The 17,024-nt window shown below is 31.4% G+C and overlaps 1 protein-coding gene across 1 annotated transcript in view; it reads left to right on the plus strand.

Annotated features, from left to right (window-relative positions):
- Positions 1–17,024, plus strand: part of LOC130443920 (hemicentin-2) — a 182,152-nt gene that overhangs the window by 75,407 nt on the left and 89,721 nt on the right. Inside the window, exon 8 of the mRNA XM_056778818.1 lies at positions 14,801–14,928. Within this exon, the coding sequence (XP_056634796.1) occupies positions 14,801–14,928 (128 nt within the window). The remainder of the gene's footprint in view (positions 1–14,800; positions 14,929–17,024) is intronic.

A 17,024-nucleotide genomic window follows, 5' to 3' on the forward strand; every position in this document is an offset into this window, starting at 1 on the left:
CATTATTCTTCTTGTTTTTGTCTCGAATTTAAGTGTTTTTTCTCAACTCTATTTCTTACATAATCTACCATATAAATAAAATGACTGTTAGAGATGAAGCCATCTTTGTAATTGCGTGCGTCACTGGCATCATCATGTCTCAATTAGATTCTGCTTATTGGTTGAATATAGAGGAGCTTAATGAAAATGTGTCGAAAAATATGCACACTTCGGTTCAATGAAAAATGATACACTTATATTTTGCCTGCGTAAGTCAGTTCTTACCTAATATCAGTGTCATTGTCAGTGGAAGATAATTCAATAACTAATTTGAGTTATGTTGAAGTAGAATTTTACTCAAAGCCTTCTCAATTAACTGATATTTAGAGTATTGTAGTCAGGGTGGAGAAGCGATGGGAATACGACTGGACCTTGCGCAGAACGTTCGGGTCTGGGAGGAATGAAAATAACAAATAACTTTTGTTATGATTCACAATGACATGCGTAGACTTAGTATATTGCTTCATACGTATATTAATATTTAATGATTGTGTAGTTTTAACAAATATTACTTATAACTACATAAGTCTACTTCTTAAGCTAAAAGATTTTATCCTTTCAAGACGCTGTCCTTTCTACTCCGATTAAATACCGTTTTGCTGAATCATTGATTCGCACAATTGCTTCTTTGAATATTCCAATCGGGATGTTTCACACTATTGGGCATATAACTGGAAGCAATGGCAACAATAAGCATCACCTTGTTCTAAAATCTCTGCCAGATCTCTAAATTGAACTATACTATTGAGATTTTTTTTCTATTTATTCAACTTCAGTCTTAGCTGCTTCCGCTTGGTAAATATGTGTTTTTGTCAAGTTAGTATTTGGCTTTAGTGAAGCCCTAGGTCTTCGGTATTTAGTTTGGGCAAATTCAATTTCACGAATTTTGAAAATCTACGAAATATGGATACTCTGAATGGATTTGATGCGTTATTAGCAGTTGCAGCTGCAAGTGCCTTAAGGTTGATGTAGGATCATTATTGACAATTCAAATGACGAAGTTCTTTCGAAACCAGAGCATAGTGAATCATTCAAAATTAAAATTTTCAAAATATCAACTCTCAAATTTTGAGATAAAGGCTGAGAAATGATACAAATAAAAGAAAATCGTTGAATTTAAATTTAATAAACAAAATATAATATGACATTAATCACAAACTAACTAACATGACCTTTCAAGTTGAACCCCCTGTGGATTATACCGAATTTGGATTTTTTCAAAGCTTTTGATATAACGCAGTATACTCCCTCATGACACGTCTATGTATAAATCTTAAGAAAATATACGCTCACTATACTATATTGTATTCTCTATACAGGGTGAGCGTAAAATCGGATGTTTCTTTTTCTTTCTTCTTTCAAATATTCGGTATTATACTGCGAGAACAGAATAATTTTGTAATATTTACTCTAAATCGTGATTATTATCATTAAATTTGCGTGGACAAAATTTGACCGGCGATTTATATACTGAAGAAATGGTAGACAAGATTTTGGTACTGGATGAATGTGACACAAAATGTTTACTTGCATCTAAAGTTAACCATCAGATTTACAAACCTCGAGTTATTGAAGACAATTATTTGGAAAACTAACAAATCGTTTCAAACTCACTAGTAAGGCTGAAAACTGTTACTGGAAAAACAGCATTAACTAAAATGGAAATATTGGATTCAAATACAAATGTCCAAGATATTTTTGGATAGAAATGTAACAAAAGTTGAATCACTTTTTGTAGTTGAATGAGTTATGAAGATTAATATTTTTTTTCAAATATATTTTAAACAAAGCGGGTTTTTCATCTATTAATGTCAATCATTTTAATTTAGCAGTGAAATGAGGTTCAGTTGGAATATTTAGTTCAATATATCGATTACAATAATACTTTTGGTGACTTTTTCATATTTATAATGACAAGTTCATTGGAATTCATTATTCTTTCTGAAAACAACAAAAATTTATCTATTTCATCGTTCTTGATACGTGTCTTCTACTGGTACTCCTACTCTAACTTCGATCTAAGTTACTGTGGAAATTGAAACTTGTATGCAGATGATACAACCAGGAATATAGAAATTCGTGAACGTTATTTCCACTGATTCTTGTTCTCTACTCCATAATTGTCATGCAAAACTTTTATTTCTGCAACAAATCAACACAATACAAAGTGTTTTTTTTTTCAAATACGCTACTTGTCTTAATGAAAATAAACAATGTGATGATTCTGACAATTACATCTGTTTGTGTTTTGTTACTATACTTTATACAAAAATTACTACTCTAGTGATCAAGTAAAGTATTTTGATATCTAGATGCAAATAAAACTTTTCTTATAATCCTTGATTTGTATTGAAAAGATGAATGGCTTGATATCAAAACTCCTGAAATTAGCGCATTTTCTTCAGCTTCATTACTTGCTATTGTAAGCGACTTTAAATGTGTTTTTGATCGACATGGGGGATGGAATTCTCCGACAATGGCTGATCCTCCCAGCTCCTAAGACAGTAATATCATGAACTATATTCCAATTCTCTGGTTTAAGTATAAATGGGCTGCACGAAAAATGTTAATATTTAAATAAGTGAAATAAAATTGTGTATAATCTTATCACAATTTTTATTTGATTGATATTTCGTAGCAAATTGAAAAAGTGCATATATGTTTTTCACATGTAATTCACATAATCCATATCAGAAATTTTCCCGTAACTAGCCATATTGAGTTTTATCCATAATGACAAAATGATTTCAAATTTTTGCTGATGTTATTCGAAAACTAATGAAAGTTAACAATGTTTCCGCCCTATGCACATTTTTCGCTCAATAGACCGTTCTCAAGATATCAGCTGTAGAAAATATATTTATTTTCTTCAGAAATAGTTGGCGCTTTTACATGAATATTTAAATTTTTACAAAACCGTAATCACTTTTTTCATTATAACTGGCGGAAAAAAAAACGGTTGAAAAATCAAAAGTATCCTCTTCAAGAGGATGTATTTTATCATCGGTTGTTGGAGTAGCAAAAAATGTAATATTTTATTTCTTCGATCGTGCAAAATTTTAGTCACAGAAAAAATTAAAATCGGCCATATCCAGAAAAATGTTTTATCGTTTTCTCTCGACAATATCACCATCTCTTGAAATTATAATATTACACAACGTAAGATATTCCTGATTGAAATTTCCATTTCGCCGTCGCCAAATTTTTTGCTCTCGAAGTGAGATTTCAAATCACTCTGAGTATGTTCAATAAAAAAAATCCATGACCTTTGATCTTTATAAAACCTATACCAGTCACGAAAAATTTGAAAATGATAATTTGAACCCTTTTTGCCATTGGAAATATTAACTTTTTTTATTGGAAAGAGAACCTCTAAATACATAGAAACACATGGTGTCGACAAGTGCTCCGAGTAATGAGTTGAAAAAACAGCTAAATTGACTGGACTAAGCTGTTGAATCTACGACATTTTTTAACCCACGTAAAAACTTATAATTTTTACGACAACCCAACAGTTTAAAAATTTCTTCAAAAGTCTAATTTCTTAAGTAGTTGGCTTCAAAACATGTTCCACATAAAAGGGTAAATAAAATGACGAATTAAATGCTTCTTGTTTTCTGAGAAGCGTTAAAGCAGAAATTTTCATCAAGGAAATTCGAGCATTTAATGTCCAAGCTAATACTGCAAGGATTTTTCACGAAAACTAGAAAAACACGAACTTAACGAAAGCTTGAACAGAAAAGTGTAAACTGAGAATGTACTTCGTTTTTGTACAATTTATTTTTTAATTTAAAATGTCGTATTTTATGTAATCTAGCACTGAGTATTTTTATGGAAGCTGAAAATATTTGCTTGCGATGTAATAAGATGAAAATGTGGAAGTGAAATTGCAATCTTACTCCACATAGTAATAAAATAAATATATCTATATATACAGATACAGAAACGGAAAGAAAAGTCACCAAATATCTTTATCAGTCATATAAGATTTTATATGATCTGCATAAATACAAAGTATTCTAATACACTATAAAACCGCACTACTTTCACCAAACAAGAACAATTAGATAAATAAAAAATGAATATTTCGAGTACTATTAGACTCTTAAGGTATTTAAAAAAATATTAGGATAGACTTTTTTAGCGAAAAAAATTTTATTATAATTTTCAAGTTGCAGTATTCAAAAACTTACTAAATACTCTCAATCTGAAAGTACGACCTCTACAGAGGTTAGATATATATGATAAAATGTGACTCTTTGTAGAGTTTTATCGAAAGCAATGAAAGAGATAATTTTTCAATTATTTTTTTCTCAGGTGTCAAAATTAACTCTTTATCATAAATATAATAGGAAACTTCTAACTGAAATTACATTACATCACTTCTAGAAGATACTGGAAAGCTTTCAATGCAATAGAATTTTTTTTCGGAATTTTTGATTTTAAATAATGTGAAAACTCATACTCCTAAAGTGCATGCTGTTAGGAGATTCGAAATCAAGCAAATTTTTCGTCTTCACAAGATAGTGCCAAAATAAATTTTTTCTTCGAGTTTTGATATCAAAAGTTATTGCAAATCACCAAACATATATACAATTGATTTATTGACAATTTCAATATGAAAAAAAACCTTTCAAAAGGTTAGTGGCAAAGTAAATGTGCTTGAATTTAGGTCTCTTCTGATTTAAAATTAGTCTTTGTCGAAATATAAATTTTTATATAATTTTATTTTTTTTTTCAACTCCATACAATTTGTCTTTTCTTCATGTAGTTCTAGTCCCCTTCCACTTGATTCCTGTTCGATAAACATTAGAATATTTTTTATGATTAAAAACTAATCTGAACTTGCTTTTTCAAGAGAAATGAGGTAGTAATACCAAAAATTTCTTGGTACTTTCTATACCGCGTTTTTCTTCATGTTAAGGAAAAATGAGGTAAGTCTCCAGTATCTCTTCACAGACGGATTCAAAATAAATAAATTTGAACCCTATGTGATGTGAGAATGTGTAATATTCCGTATTAAAATAGATTCAGTAATGCATATCTTTGTATGTATGAAAGGAAAATGAATATCAAAAACTCATGGCAACATCGCTAATATGGTTAAAATTATTATGAATCCTTACAATTGAAGATATCCAGGACAATTGGATAAGCAATAAGCAAAATCAGCTTTCACAAATATACTAAATACAAAAATTTAGTCACTAAACTAAATTCAAAAACCCATTTTTACCAACTAGAATGCATCTTAATAAGCATTTGATTCCCACAAAAATTCTCCGAGACTTCTTCATCGTTCTAAATTTTCCACTTTCAAAGTGAAATTGTTTAGATACTCCATTTTAATAATCAAACCAACAAAGATAGGAAGAATCTGACATATCACTATGATTAAATTCTCTCCAATTCTGATTTAATTGCATTTATCGAGTCTATTACATGTATCCTTGAGGTCAATAAATGGTTCCAACTTCATTATTTAGATATCTTCTGAATTTATCTTTAATACCGTTTGAACATCTGAACAAATTTTGCCTTGGAAATTTTTAATTTCAGTGCAGCTGTCTCAATGTATATATTACCATATATACAATGGAAAGTTCACTTTCCTACTATTAAAATAAATGTGGAAGTTTCTTGTAAACTTTCTCCAAACACGAGTTTCAACTCCGGTCCTGACGCAGATGTCTTTAACAAAGCTCTGGCCTTTTGCTGCATTACATGCCACGAATTCCGGATGACCCTACACAGTGCCGTCTATGGAACTTCAAACAGATTTCACAAATCTTTCCTAGAATTATCCTTGGGAATAAAATATCTCAATGATTATATTACGATAAATTTCAGACTTGTACAAACTATAAGTTTACAAAAATGATTCGGGAAATATAGAGTTCCCTGGAATGTTGATTCATTTGAAATTCACTTTAATATTAGTTTTCTAATCCAATGAACATTGTTCGTGGCGTACTTCAAGGAATCGAATGTTTTCTTTATCTTGGATGTTGTTTGCATTGGTATATAGCTTTTAAATGTTCACGTATTTAATTTCCACTGAAAAGAGGATGTATAGAATTCTTGCAATGTACAGTTTTAGGTTTATATGTTATAAATTAATTAACCTTCCATTAGTCGCGCGTGTATCTACGAGATAGATGGCTAACTTTTTGCTAAATATTTATTTTTGTAATAGCTCTAGAAAATGGAGATTTGCAGTAGTTCTCGGCAGATGTTTCTCGATGCCTTTTCTAGAAGTAAAATCGGCTGATTTTACTTTTACAACCCCTGGCCACCCTAAACCCGTCCGACCGCCGGATTTGTATCTGCTAGATACAGCGCGACCAAAAGCGGCAAGTTTATATTTAGATTTAGTTGGGATAAGTTCTCGTTCATTTCGACGTTTTGTAATTATTCAAACGTAAATTTTGTTGTTTTTAAGTTTTTATTTGTTTATTTGGATATACAAAAAATGAAACGTTAGTTTCATATGTCCCGAAAAAAGGAAAAACCGTAGTCCTTATTTCCAGTTTGCATGTGGCGTCGAAGGGAGTGGAAGAAGATGCTTCAAAAAAGCCAGAAATAATATCATTTTATAACAACACAAAATCCGGCGTTGATGTGGTCGACAAGCTTTGCGCTACTTATAATGTTGCTAGATCAACTAAGAGGTGGCCTGGTAATTTTTTACCATTTACTGAACGTAGCTGGAATCAACTCGCCGGGTGATATAAACAAAAATACGTTTATCACAAGAAGAGAATATTTGGAAAAATTAGGACTAGCCTTGCTAGACGAACAACTAAAAGTGAGGGCCCAAATAAAAAGTCTTCCACGACAAACCAAAGATTTGCTCAAAAATTACAAAACCTTGGAAGCACAACAAGAAGTTCAAGAGGCAACACCTGGACCAAGTAATAGAAAGCGATGCGAACCATGCTATGTAGAAAATAAGTCAGTGTCTGCATATTGTTGTAAAAAATGTGGAATTCATTTATGTACAAAACTTCATACAAATATGATTTGTAATAAATGTTATAATAAAGAAATTGAGGGTGATTATTCCGATTAATTTTATAAGTTTGTAAAATATTTTGAATAAATAATGTAACTTTAAACCTAGTTCTGTCGATAACCTAATTAAAATTTTACACATTTTACATATAAAATAATTATTTTTTTTACTTGAAAAAATGTTAAATTAAAAGTGGAGAAAAGAAGTATTCATATAAAATTTGCTGTATTAATATATTAAAAATAATAATAATAAAAAATAATGTATTTGATATATGTATCTGCTAGATACGACGATACGTTAGAAATACCCGCGCGCCTAACGGAAGGTTAAAAAGAGTTATCAGTCACAAACTTGAAAAGAATTTTAGAGTAATGCAGTTACCAGAAAGAAAAAACACGAGTTGAGGTCCTGACAATAGTCCAGTTCTTTTAATCAATGAGAAAAAAATCTGTGGTGACTAAGGAGAAGATTAAAAAATACTACAAGCATTGATGGTGCTCGACATACTGATCTTTCAAGACTGACCGCCAACTATGTATAACTATGAAATAATTCTGTCCAACTAAGTGCCTCAACAATGAAAACCATCCTCTGATGTATTTAAGGCAACTCTAACATCTACGTATTCCATTAAACACAATAAAAAGTCTAAACACTTAGTTCTTTCTAATCTTTGTACCGTTTGATCATTGTCATGTAGATATGGCTGACATCATGCTAACCAGCAAATTTTTGTCTTCGACTTCAACTGTTGGGATACCTAAATCTCTGTGAAGATCCTCATTACGTACGTAACATGGAGGTCTTAATTATTGTGTGGTACTTTATTTCGGACAATTTCAATACTCCTTCATCAGGTGTCATCTCCATTTAATGAAGGCTGGAGATAATTTCGGCATACTTATTTCGGTCCTGAATGGTGCGAATTAATGATGATATGTCCATACCAGTCCAATCGCGGATGTTTTTTAATCATGAATGTTGTCTGCGACCTGGTCCACGTTTTCTTTCGATTTTGCATTCTATAATTGATTTCAGTTTATCATACTTGTTGTTGCGGTATATGTAGCCCAGATAAGCGCCCTTTCTTCTCTTTATTGTTGTAATTAACTCTGTTTCCGTTTCCATGCGTCTAAGCACTTCATCGTTAGGTATATGTTGAGTCCACGATATTTTTAGTAGTCTACGGACAATCCAAATTTCAAAGGCCTCTAGCCTATTCATAGTATCCACTTTAAATGTCGATATTTTTGCTTCATATAAGAGAACTGAGTGCACATAAGCCTTTACAAAACGGTATCTTAAGTTTAAGTTCAAGGTTGCGTTTCATTATAGGTTTTTCACCTTTATAAATATGGCTCTAGCTTGTTCTATACGTGATTTTACTTTCGAAGTAAAATTGCATTTGTAGTTATGCAGTTATATAATTACTAGTGAAATTAATATATTTTTAACCTAGTTCATCTCATATTGTTAATATCGTCTTTCCATCTAAGTTCTATCTTGGTGAGATGCTGGATACCGCTAGGTATGTTAGTCTTATACGCGTAAAACCTGCTTGAACAGATTTCTGTTCATTAAGTATGATTTTCCAATCTTAATATTTGTTTTCTGTATTCTCGCTGTAAGTTTCTTCTAAATCTGATATACCACTGATGAAGAAGATAGAGAATGTGTGCTATTATACTTTTTTGCAGTACTCCAGTTTCGATTTGTTTTTGTTTCTAAGTATTGGTTTTTCTGTTTAACTAAATAATCTATCTGGAATATATGATGGAGGTATTTCTGCATATTGTTTTGATAGAATCTTGTTCAGATTATAAATCAAACCTTCAAGTTTACCTCAGTGAGTAACATCTAAAAATACTGTCGAGCAGACTTGTTTCCCTTTTTTGTACGTTCTATAATATTGATTATACGATATACCTAATTTGTACTGTCAGATGAATCTCTCTAATGAGACAATTCAGGATCAAAGTACATTTTGAAGCTTGATTGTTGTCTTGAGAAATTTACGGATCTCTTATTTTATATAAGTATGATATAACAAAAGCTTTGTGAAAATACTGAACTTGGAACATGTACGAGGAGTGGCTGTTACAAAAAAAGTACGCATACACTAAAGGTTACGACAATCAACTCTTTAGCCTGATGTCTACCGTGTCTATTGACAAACAAATTTGCATTAACAAGAACAATCTGTTGAAGATGTGAAAGTAAATGACAGAAACAGATTTCCTGCACTGTTTCCAGCAATAGAATATTCGTCCAAATTGATAAGGGCTGGAAATTGAAAGTAATAATAAATAGATAAACATGATATTGAATTGTCACAAAGCTTGACAGGCCAGTGACCAAAAGAATATATTTAAAAAAATGGCATACCAGTGTTATTTCTCCTTATTTATTCATATTGATTAAGATAAAACAATGACAGTTCAGTTACTTCAGTCCTTACTGAAACCGGTTCTGAGTTCGTAGTTTCCGGAAACCAAGCATCACAAATTTGCTGCTTTGTATTCAGACCGTTTTGATGCCAAACTTTTGTATCTTCTTAACTCTCAAGATGGTATGTAATCACTTTAGAGGTATAGTAGGGTCAGAAATTATCTGAGAAACACTGATTAATTTGTCGGGGTTGAAAAGAGAATTCAATTTTGGTTTTACTTTTCACGTCTCTACCGTTCTCGTTTTTTTCCGATGTATAAATATCAATGCAAATTTCTGTTTTTGTAATATTTTTTTCATTTAGATATTTTTCTTGAAAATTCAATTTAGGTCTACCTGACATTCCCAGACGAGTTTTTGTTTTGAGAATAATACCTGAAATAGAAAGTTTATTTTTCGTGTTTTGATTGAAATGGAATCAATGTAATATCATTTCATTGCATCGAAATTAGACTGGAGATTCTTATACATTGGAAATGAGATTATTAGAATAATTTCTTTCGGGTAATTGTACACGGTACTTTTATTATTCACTATTTTTAAGTATTGATAGTAGAATTCGAAAAATTCAGAATAATGTTCTTCAATTAGTTGAAATGTGATTAACTTAATAACAATCAACTTCCCTTGGGGTATTTTTTCTAATTTGGCAACAAGATCTAAACTGTAATCATTACGTTATCTAAGAAAACAGCTAATCTACGTCAAACTGGTAATTGTGGGGTGAGGAATTGATTTTCCCGTATGAGCTCGTGTTAGTTTTTCTTTGTTTTATCGGTAGTGAGAGTTGTTTTGTATTGATTCATTGTTTTTTGGTATCAGAAGGACCCATAGATACATTTTCCATCTGTTTCAGTGAAATAATAAAGCCGAAACTGAGTATTTTCGCAGTTTTTTATATTAGTCTTCAATTAAGAGTTCAAGCAATTTACAAAATTCACGACACTAGAACCAATATAGTGCTTGAATTACATGAGGTTTTTTGACATTAACTGTTACGTTCAAGTTTATCAAATAGGACTAGGTTGTGAAGTGATAACCTAGAGGCAATTGAAAGGTACTAGGACAAACTTAACCTTTAATTGAGGTTAACCCCTTTTCTTTAGATTAGAACTTTAGTGAGAATCCTACTAATTAGTCACCAGTTTCGAATATATTTGCATTTCAGAAAATTTCGTAATTCTTTTCGTAGAAACTTCTTAAGAAGAAATTTAGCAATATAACTTGAAACAATGAGGTCTAAAGTCGATCAGATAAAATCTTTCAATAATGAACTTTTCATACTAACGTTTTAAATGATGTTGATTTTATAGTCAAAAAATTTTCCGTTGAACTATTATCAGTTAATGTTTCATTTATTCCTTGATCCCCATAAACTTAACGTCATTTTTTAGGACGTTGGTATAAAGTGATTTTATATCTACCCAAAAATAGTTATTTCCAGAAATAGGTTCACAACGGTTTCTAACTAGCGCTAAGACCAGAACAATTATGGAAGTTGATGATTTTTTTGTTGACCATGAGGAAGAATGTTCCATCCAGATAAACTGACAGATTTTGGAGATAGACTGAACTATATCGGCAATTTAGTAGGTGCTTTGGAATCACTTGCACCTCAGATAAAAGTGGACAATGATAATGATCAGGATGATCAGCTATAGAAGACTGATGAAAAATAAATCTCTAGCAGCAAAGAAAAAAAATCGAGGGAATAAATGGGAACACTTACTCCAATACTACCCTAACTAATGATAAATTTGAGAATATTCCATAAATACTTGACTGGATATCCAATGATCAAATATTTGAATGTATGTTCTCTAGAAATATATCAGCCAATAACTAAACAAACTGAATTTTACGCCCAGAAGAATACTACTGGCAATTTTAATTCGAGTTTAGAAGATATACAAAAATTATTGATAATTTTTGTTTTCTCGAAAATACAAATTACCCAAGGAAAACATATATTGGGAGAAGGGATCTAATACTGGTATGGATACTGTTTTCAATTGAATAACAAGAATGAGATTTCGAGAGAAACGCAAACACATAAACTTCGAAAATATTTTGATATTCTAAAAGCCAATTATATTATATTTGATGTACTTCGCAGCCAATTATCCTTAGATAAAATGATAGTTCGCTACTATGGTAAACATTTCGCCAAAATGTATATTTATGTGAAATCAATAATGTTTGAATATACAATTTGGTGCCTATGCAGTTCAAATCAATATTTCTACAATTTTGATCCTCATAGTGCGACAAACCCGCTGAACATATGCTAAATTCCAGAGTAGTAAAAAATTTACTGACAGGAATTCGGAAAATCATGAAATTTTCTTTGATACCTTTTCCATGGGGCTCGAGCTTCGGAAGGATCTGAAAACCATGAACATGAAAGCAAGTGGAACTATATGTGGAAACCGACTTAAGAAGTTTGCTTTTATGTCATCCAAGGAAATGGAAAAGAAGGAAAATGGAGGTTACTTCCACAAGTGATTTGATAAAAATGATGAAATATTTGTGGTTCCTTGTAAAGACAACAAAGCTGTGACCATGGCTCCGAATTATAGATATGCTAAAGGCTTTCCAAGAAAAGAAAAGCAACCAACTATTATATAGAGACCCTATTTGTTCAGTGAATATAATAAACGTATCAAGTTAATTTACTAGATGAAGAAATTTCATTATACATAACTAAAAATCGATCACTATATTGGTGGTGTCCATTACTCACACAATTTTGGAATATGTGTGTAGTGAATACTTGGTGATTATATCATCCAAATCAACAAATTTCAGTCATATATTGGAATACCTTAAAATAATAGGTTGACACCCATATTTTCTTGTTTTTTGAAATATGGCGGGTATGATAGAATGAATTGTGGAGAAATTTCATTTAACATTAACTTACTCAGACGGTATACAATGAAATAAACGTATTTCACTTCAATTTCTTAGTTTCCCAAGTATGCTTAACATCAATGTTCCCATTATTTCTCGCAATTTGTATTTTTCTGTTTTGTGCATCAAAAAACTTTCTATATCTATACATGCTATTCAATTTTTGAACGTAGCTCTTAACTACATCAAATGCTTTTATCAATGAATAATGTATAAAAATAACAAAAACACAATACATACGATTTTTCAAGCAACAAATCCTCGCAAACTTAACCTATAAGTACAGAAAAATTGCTTAATAATGGAGTTTCGCGTGACATACTCGTATTATCAACAGCGAATCTTTATATTCAACTTAATGAAACTACAAGTCCAACATTCATGAGAAAATACTTGAGGAATAACTAGATATTCAAATCTTCGGAGATGAGTTATAATTTTCAGATATTGATCTAGACTTCTATATTTTGTCAAATAAAATGATATAATTTTCAACGTGCGTGCCTACCAATATATCTCTCTCATTTGCAAAACAATTATTGTGACGAATGTAATTTCTAGCTCAAAACTTTTTATTCGAAATCTTATCGCCTTTTTGGTTATCTTCCATTCAGAACACATTAATTGTCACCTCGTGTCCAGCCGATTACAAAACTCTACAAAATTTAAGTGCAATGAAAGAAATAAATGGAAAATCCCAAGGGAAAGTTGGCGAGACTTTTCCGCGTGACAAATGTAAGTTTGGTCCTCCGAGTTAGGCCCAAAATGGCCGCCATGGCTAAAAGGATTTACACAAGGTATATATCCAGGAGAAATAGCAGCTTTTAGTCCCGATTTCGTGCATGACGAGTTCATTAAATAAATTAGATAAATGTAGCGGATTTTACTCCAGTGACGGGGTGCTATAGTGGTTATGAATGGTTTACGGAACTGATCAATTGTATTAATACATACGAAAACAAAAATATGTTAACAAAAATATTCCCAATCTTAGAAAATTTATTCATCAAAACGATTGCTAATAAAATGAATTTCAATTTTTCCTTGTTAATAAAGTGATCAAACTGATCTAATGCATCCGCTTGTCCTCCATTAGTTGCATGTGGCCAAAACCATCTCAGCCTCTGGGCTACCATAAATCAGACGATGCTTTCATTGCTTAGTATTTCATCTATCACTCTATTATGCTTGGTTCATTCTGATTCAAATATTCTCAATATTTCTTCTCTTTTTGAGTCATCCACCAACATGTACGGTTGGTCTTAATGAAGTCTTCTAGATTTCGTTCCTCTGGTAATTATTTGTACTTTTTGTTTTTCAAGAGCTTCAAATTCGCAGTATAAGCTTTATAAAGATTTTGATTTTGTTTTTGTATGCTGTATATAGTGCTAGTAGCAAGGTTTGTTATATTTTCTCCAAGATATTTAGAATTATTGATATCCTCAAAGTTTCACCATATATTATTAAATCTTCCCCTCTGATGTCGACATCTGTATAAATACAGTTTTAAATTAATAAATAATTGGATAATAATAATTATTACATCTATGTACATAAGTCCTATCAGGTTATTATTGCAATCCTTGTGGATTTTTTGAATATAATATCTCTCTGATCTATTTTCTTGATTGCTTTGTGTGGTAGTATTACAAAAGTATACTTGAAAGACGAAGATCTCTTTGTTTAACACTATATATAATACCAAAAGGATATAAATTAAGAACAATGGATTTAAAATGAGCGAACAGAGAATATTTTCAAGAGAAAGTGTTAATGTATTATATACTTAACAATATTGGAGAAAGATCTGTTAAATTGAGTCTATGCGAAAATTCATAGCTTTAGATTATAATATAATGATTGCATCTTGTCAGGGAATCAGTTATTTCGAAGCATTTAGTCTGCAACGTTTTATAGGATAACATACTTATAAAGGATACGTGAGTAATGTGATGTCAAGCCGAGATACAAAATTGTATAGCCGAACCTAATTTCGAGTTGTTATTTGTAACTATATGTTCTTCAAAATGGGAATAGTCGTTGATTGAGTAATGCTGATTATACAACAAAAGATCATCATATTAATCAACTTCAGTTAAAACTTTGATATATTCTGTTTTGACATGTGTTTCATTGTGAAAAATCTCATAATCAATATTTTTTTCCTACCCAAATTACTTTTACTTTGATTGATAGAGAAATGTCGCTTGATCTAACTACTTAATATCAGAATTAACAGAGTCTTACATTTAGGTGTGAATAATATCAGTGATTTCTCATTCCAACTTTTCATTGGATGATGTTATTAAATAAACTTTGATATACACCTTGGTTTAAATCATCAATTTTTTTGAATCTGATGTATATTTTGAAATGTTATAGATCCGCCTCGGGTATTCGTTGAAGGAGCATCAGGATTAGATTCGCCTGTCCGGGAAGGTACTGAGGTCACGTTATTTTGCAGGTCTTCAGCAAATCCGCCTGCAGTGGGTTACCGTTGGTATCACGATGTGAGTATCATATAATAGTATGCCAAAAATAAATTTCACTAGAACTATTTTGATTTACAGATTCATCAAATAATTTATATAATTTCCAAACTTACAGAAAGGAAAACGAAATTATCTCATGATGGAGAAGTGATGAAATATAAATTTGCAATAACATTGATTTGACTTGCAAGATTATATCTGTTATTGATCTAAAGATACCTAATTGGTCGCAAATAGCCTCACTATTACATAACAATGAGACTAAACTCGTGTTACTATAATGTAGACGCTTATAGTTTATCAAGAAAATTATTTGGGAAAAAATGAGATACTAACTATTATATTATTATTTTTTCTATCACTATTCTCACATATTTCTTAGCACGTAATCAATATTTTCTTCATTTTAGTCTCATGTGCATCGCATTGATTTAGGTCGTTACTCCTTTCCATAAATTTAAGAAATTGGTGCATTGAATAAATACATCAGATACTCCAGCTTATCGAATTTCATCGAAGCAATGCAACATTTAGTTATATAATTGGACCATTTTCTAAAACAAAGGTGGTTATGTCTGTATATTATTATGTATGGTTTAGAAAGATAATAGTAGCCCATAAAATTTATGTTTTCCGTCAAGTTTCAAGGTGCTATACAGAATATTTCCCCTGAACGAGCAACATAGTAGGCAAAAATTGGGACGAAAACAGTGGATAGCTGTAAGATTGTAATACTAAATAATGTAGTCATTTGGTATACAGAATGGTACTGTCGGATGGCGTGTGACTCTGTTGCTGTCACAATATGTTAATGAAAAAGCTGAACCATCAGCTGAAACATCAGTTCTGTAACCTGTATACTATAAAATATAGATTAATAGAATATTGAGGAAACGTATCCTGACGAAGATACTAGAAAAACGATGTAGTATCTTCAAAGAACAGCTAACTTCAAAATTTTTTTTTGATTGTACAATTCCTGAATTTCATTTAGTAAGTACATTGAGTCTATAGGTTATAGTCGTTGAAGATATTCTACTTATTTTGCTCAACTGGGTATCATATAATTCCCATCATGTAACTGCAGAGATAACTCTTATAAATATTCAAATAGCAGCAGCCACAGCATTTTGTAGTATATTACGAGCAGGAATAAGAAACCAAGAGAGACTAGGATTGAAAAACTTTATCTCCGTTAGTGATGGAAGTCTCTGTTAGATACATCCCGACAACTATGCCAAAGCTGGCAACATCGCAAAGTTTCAGTCTCTCCTCTCTTGTTTCAATATTGGTGAGGTTCGCGGGAAAAGTGTATCATCCTCCAACTCCTTTGTAAAAATTTGTTGATTCAAGTGATGAAAAATAAGTCCAAAAAAGACAATTTCTTTAAGTAGTAAAAAAGTCATTTTGAGCGGATCACAAGCAGTTAAGTGAAAAAGGTTCTTGTAAAAAATGTCTAAAAAAAGGCAACTATTGGGTGAAGTGCTGACAGATTTTCTTATGTTTGCATGATATTAGTGCCTAAATCTGTGAAATACATCATTCGCCGTAACAAAAGGTAAATCTTTAATAAAGACAAAAATACTTAACCTTAAAAGGCCAGTCACGTTTCACAGTGGTATTACCGTTTGGGTAGAAAATGGCGTCTCTCGTCAATGAAACGCCAACTAACGCCAAACGGTAAGGAGCTCAAGAAAAATCAAGGTAAGATTTGCCCAAATTCTTGCAATTTTCTAAATCACCGCTAGATATCACTAGCATTTTCTTCACTTAAAATAAAAAATAAAGGGAAATTGCCTTCTTTTAGCCCCCCACCATGTTGGATACACTCCAACAACCATGTCTAAGCTGGCAGCATCGCAATGTTTCAGTCTCTCCTCTCTTGTTTCAACATGGGTGAGGTTCACAGGAAATGTATAATCTCTTCCAGCTTCTTTATAAAAATTTGTTAATTCAAGTGATAAAAAATAAAAAGAGTCCACAAAAAAGACAATTTCTTTATGTAGTAAAAACCTCTACAGCCTCAACAAACAACAAAACTTTTGGTAGTTCTCGAATAATATATTAAACTTGACTGTTTTCCTATGCTATCACCGCGTACCCGACCACTATCA

This window comes from Diorhabda sublineata, chromosome 5, assembly GCF_026230105.1.
Source record: "Diorhabda sublineata isolate icDioSubl1.1 chromosome 5, icDioSubl1.1, whole genome shotgun sequence".
Classification (NCBI taxonomy): Eukaryota; Metazoa; Arthropoda; class Insecta; order Coleoptera; family Chrysomelidae; genus Diorhabda; species Diorhabda sublineata.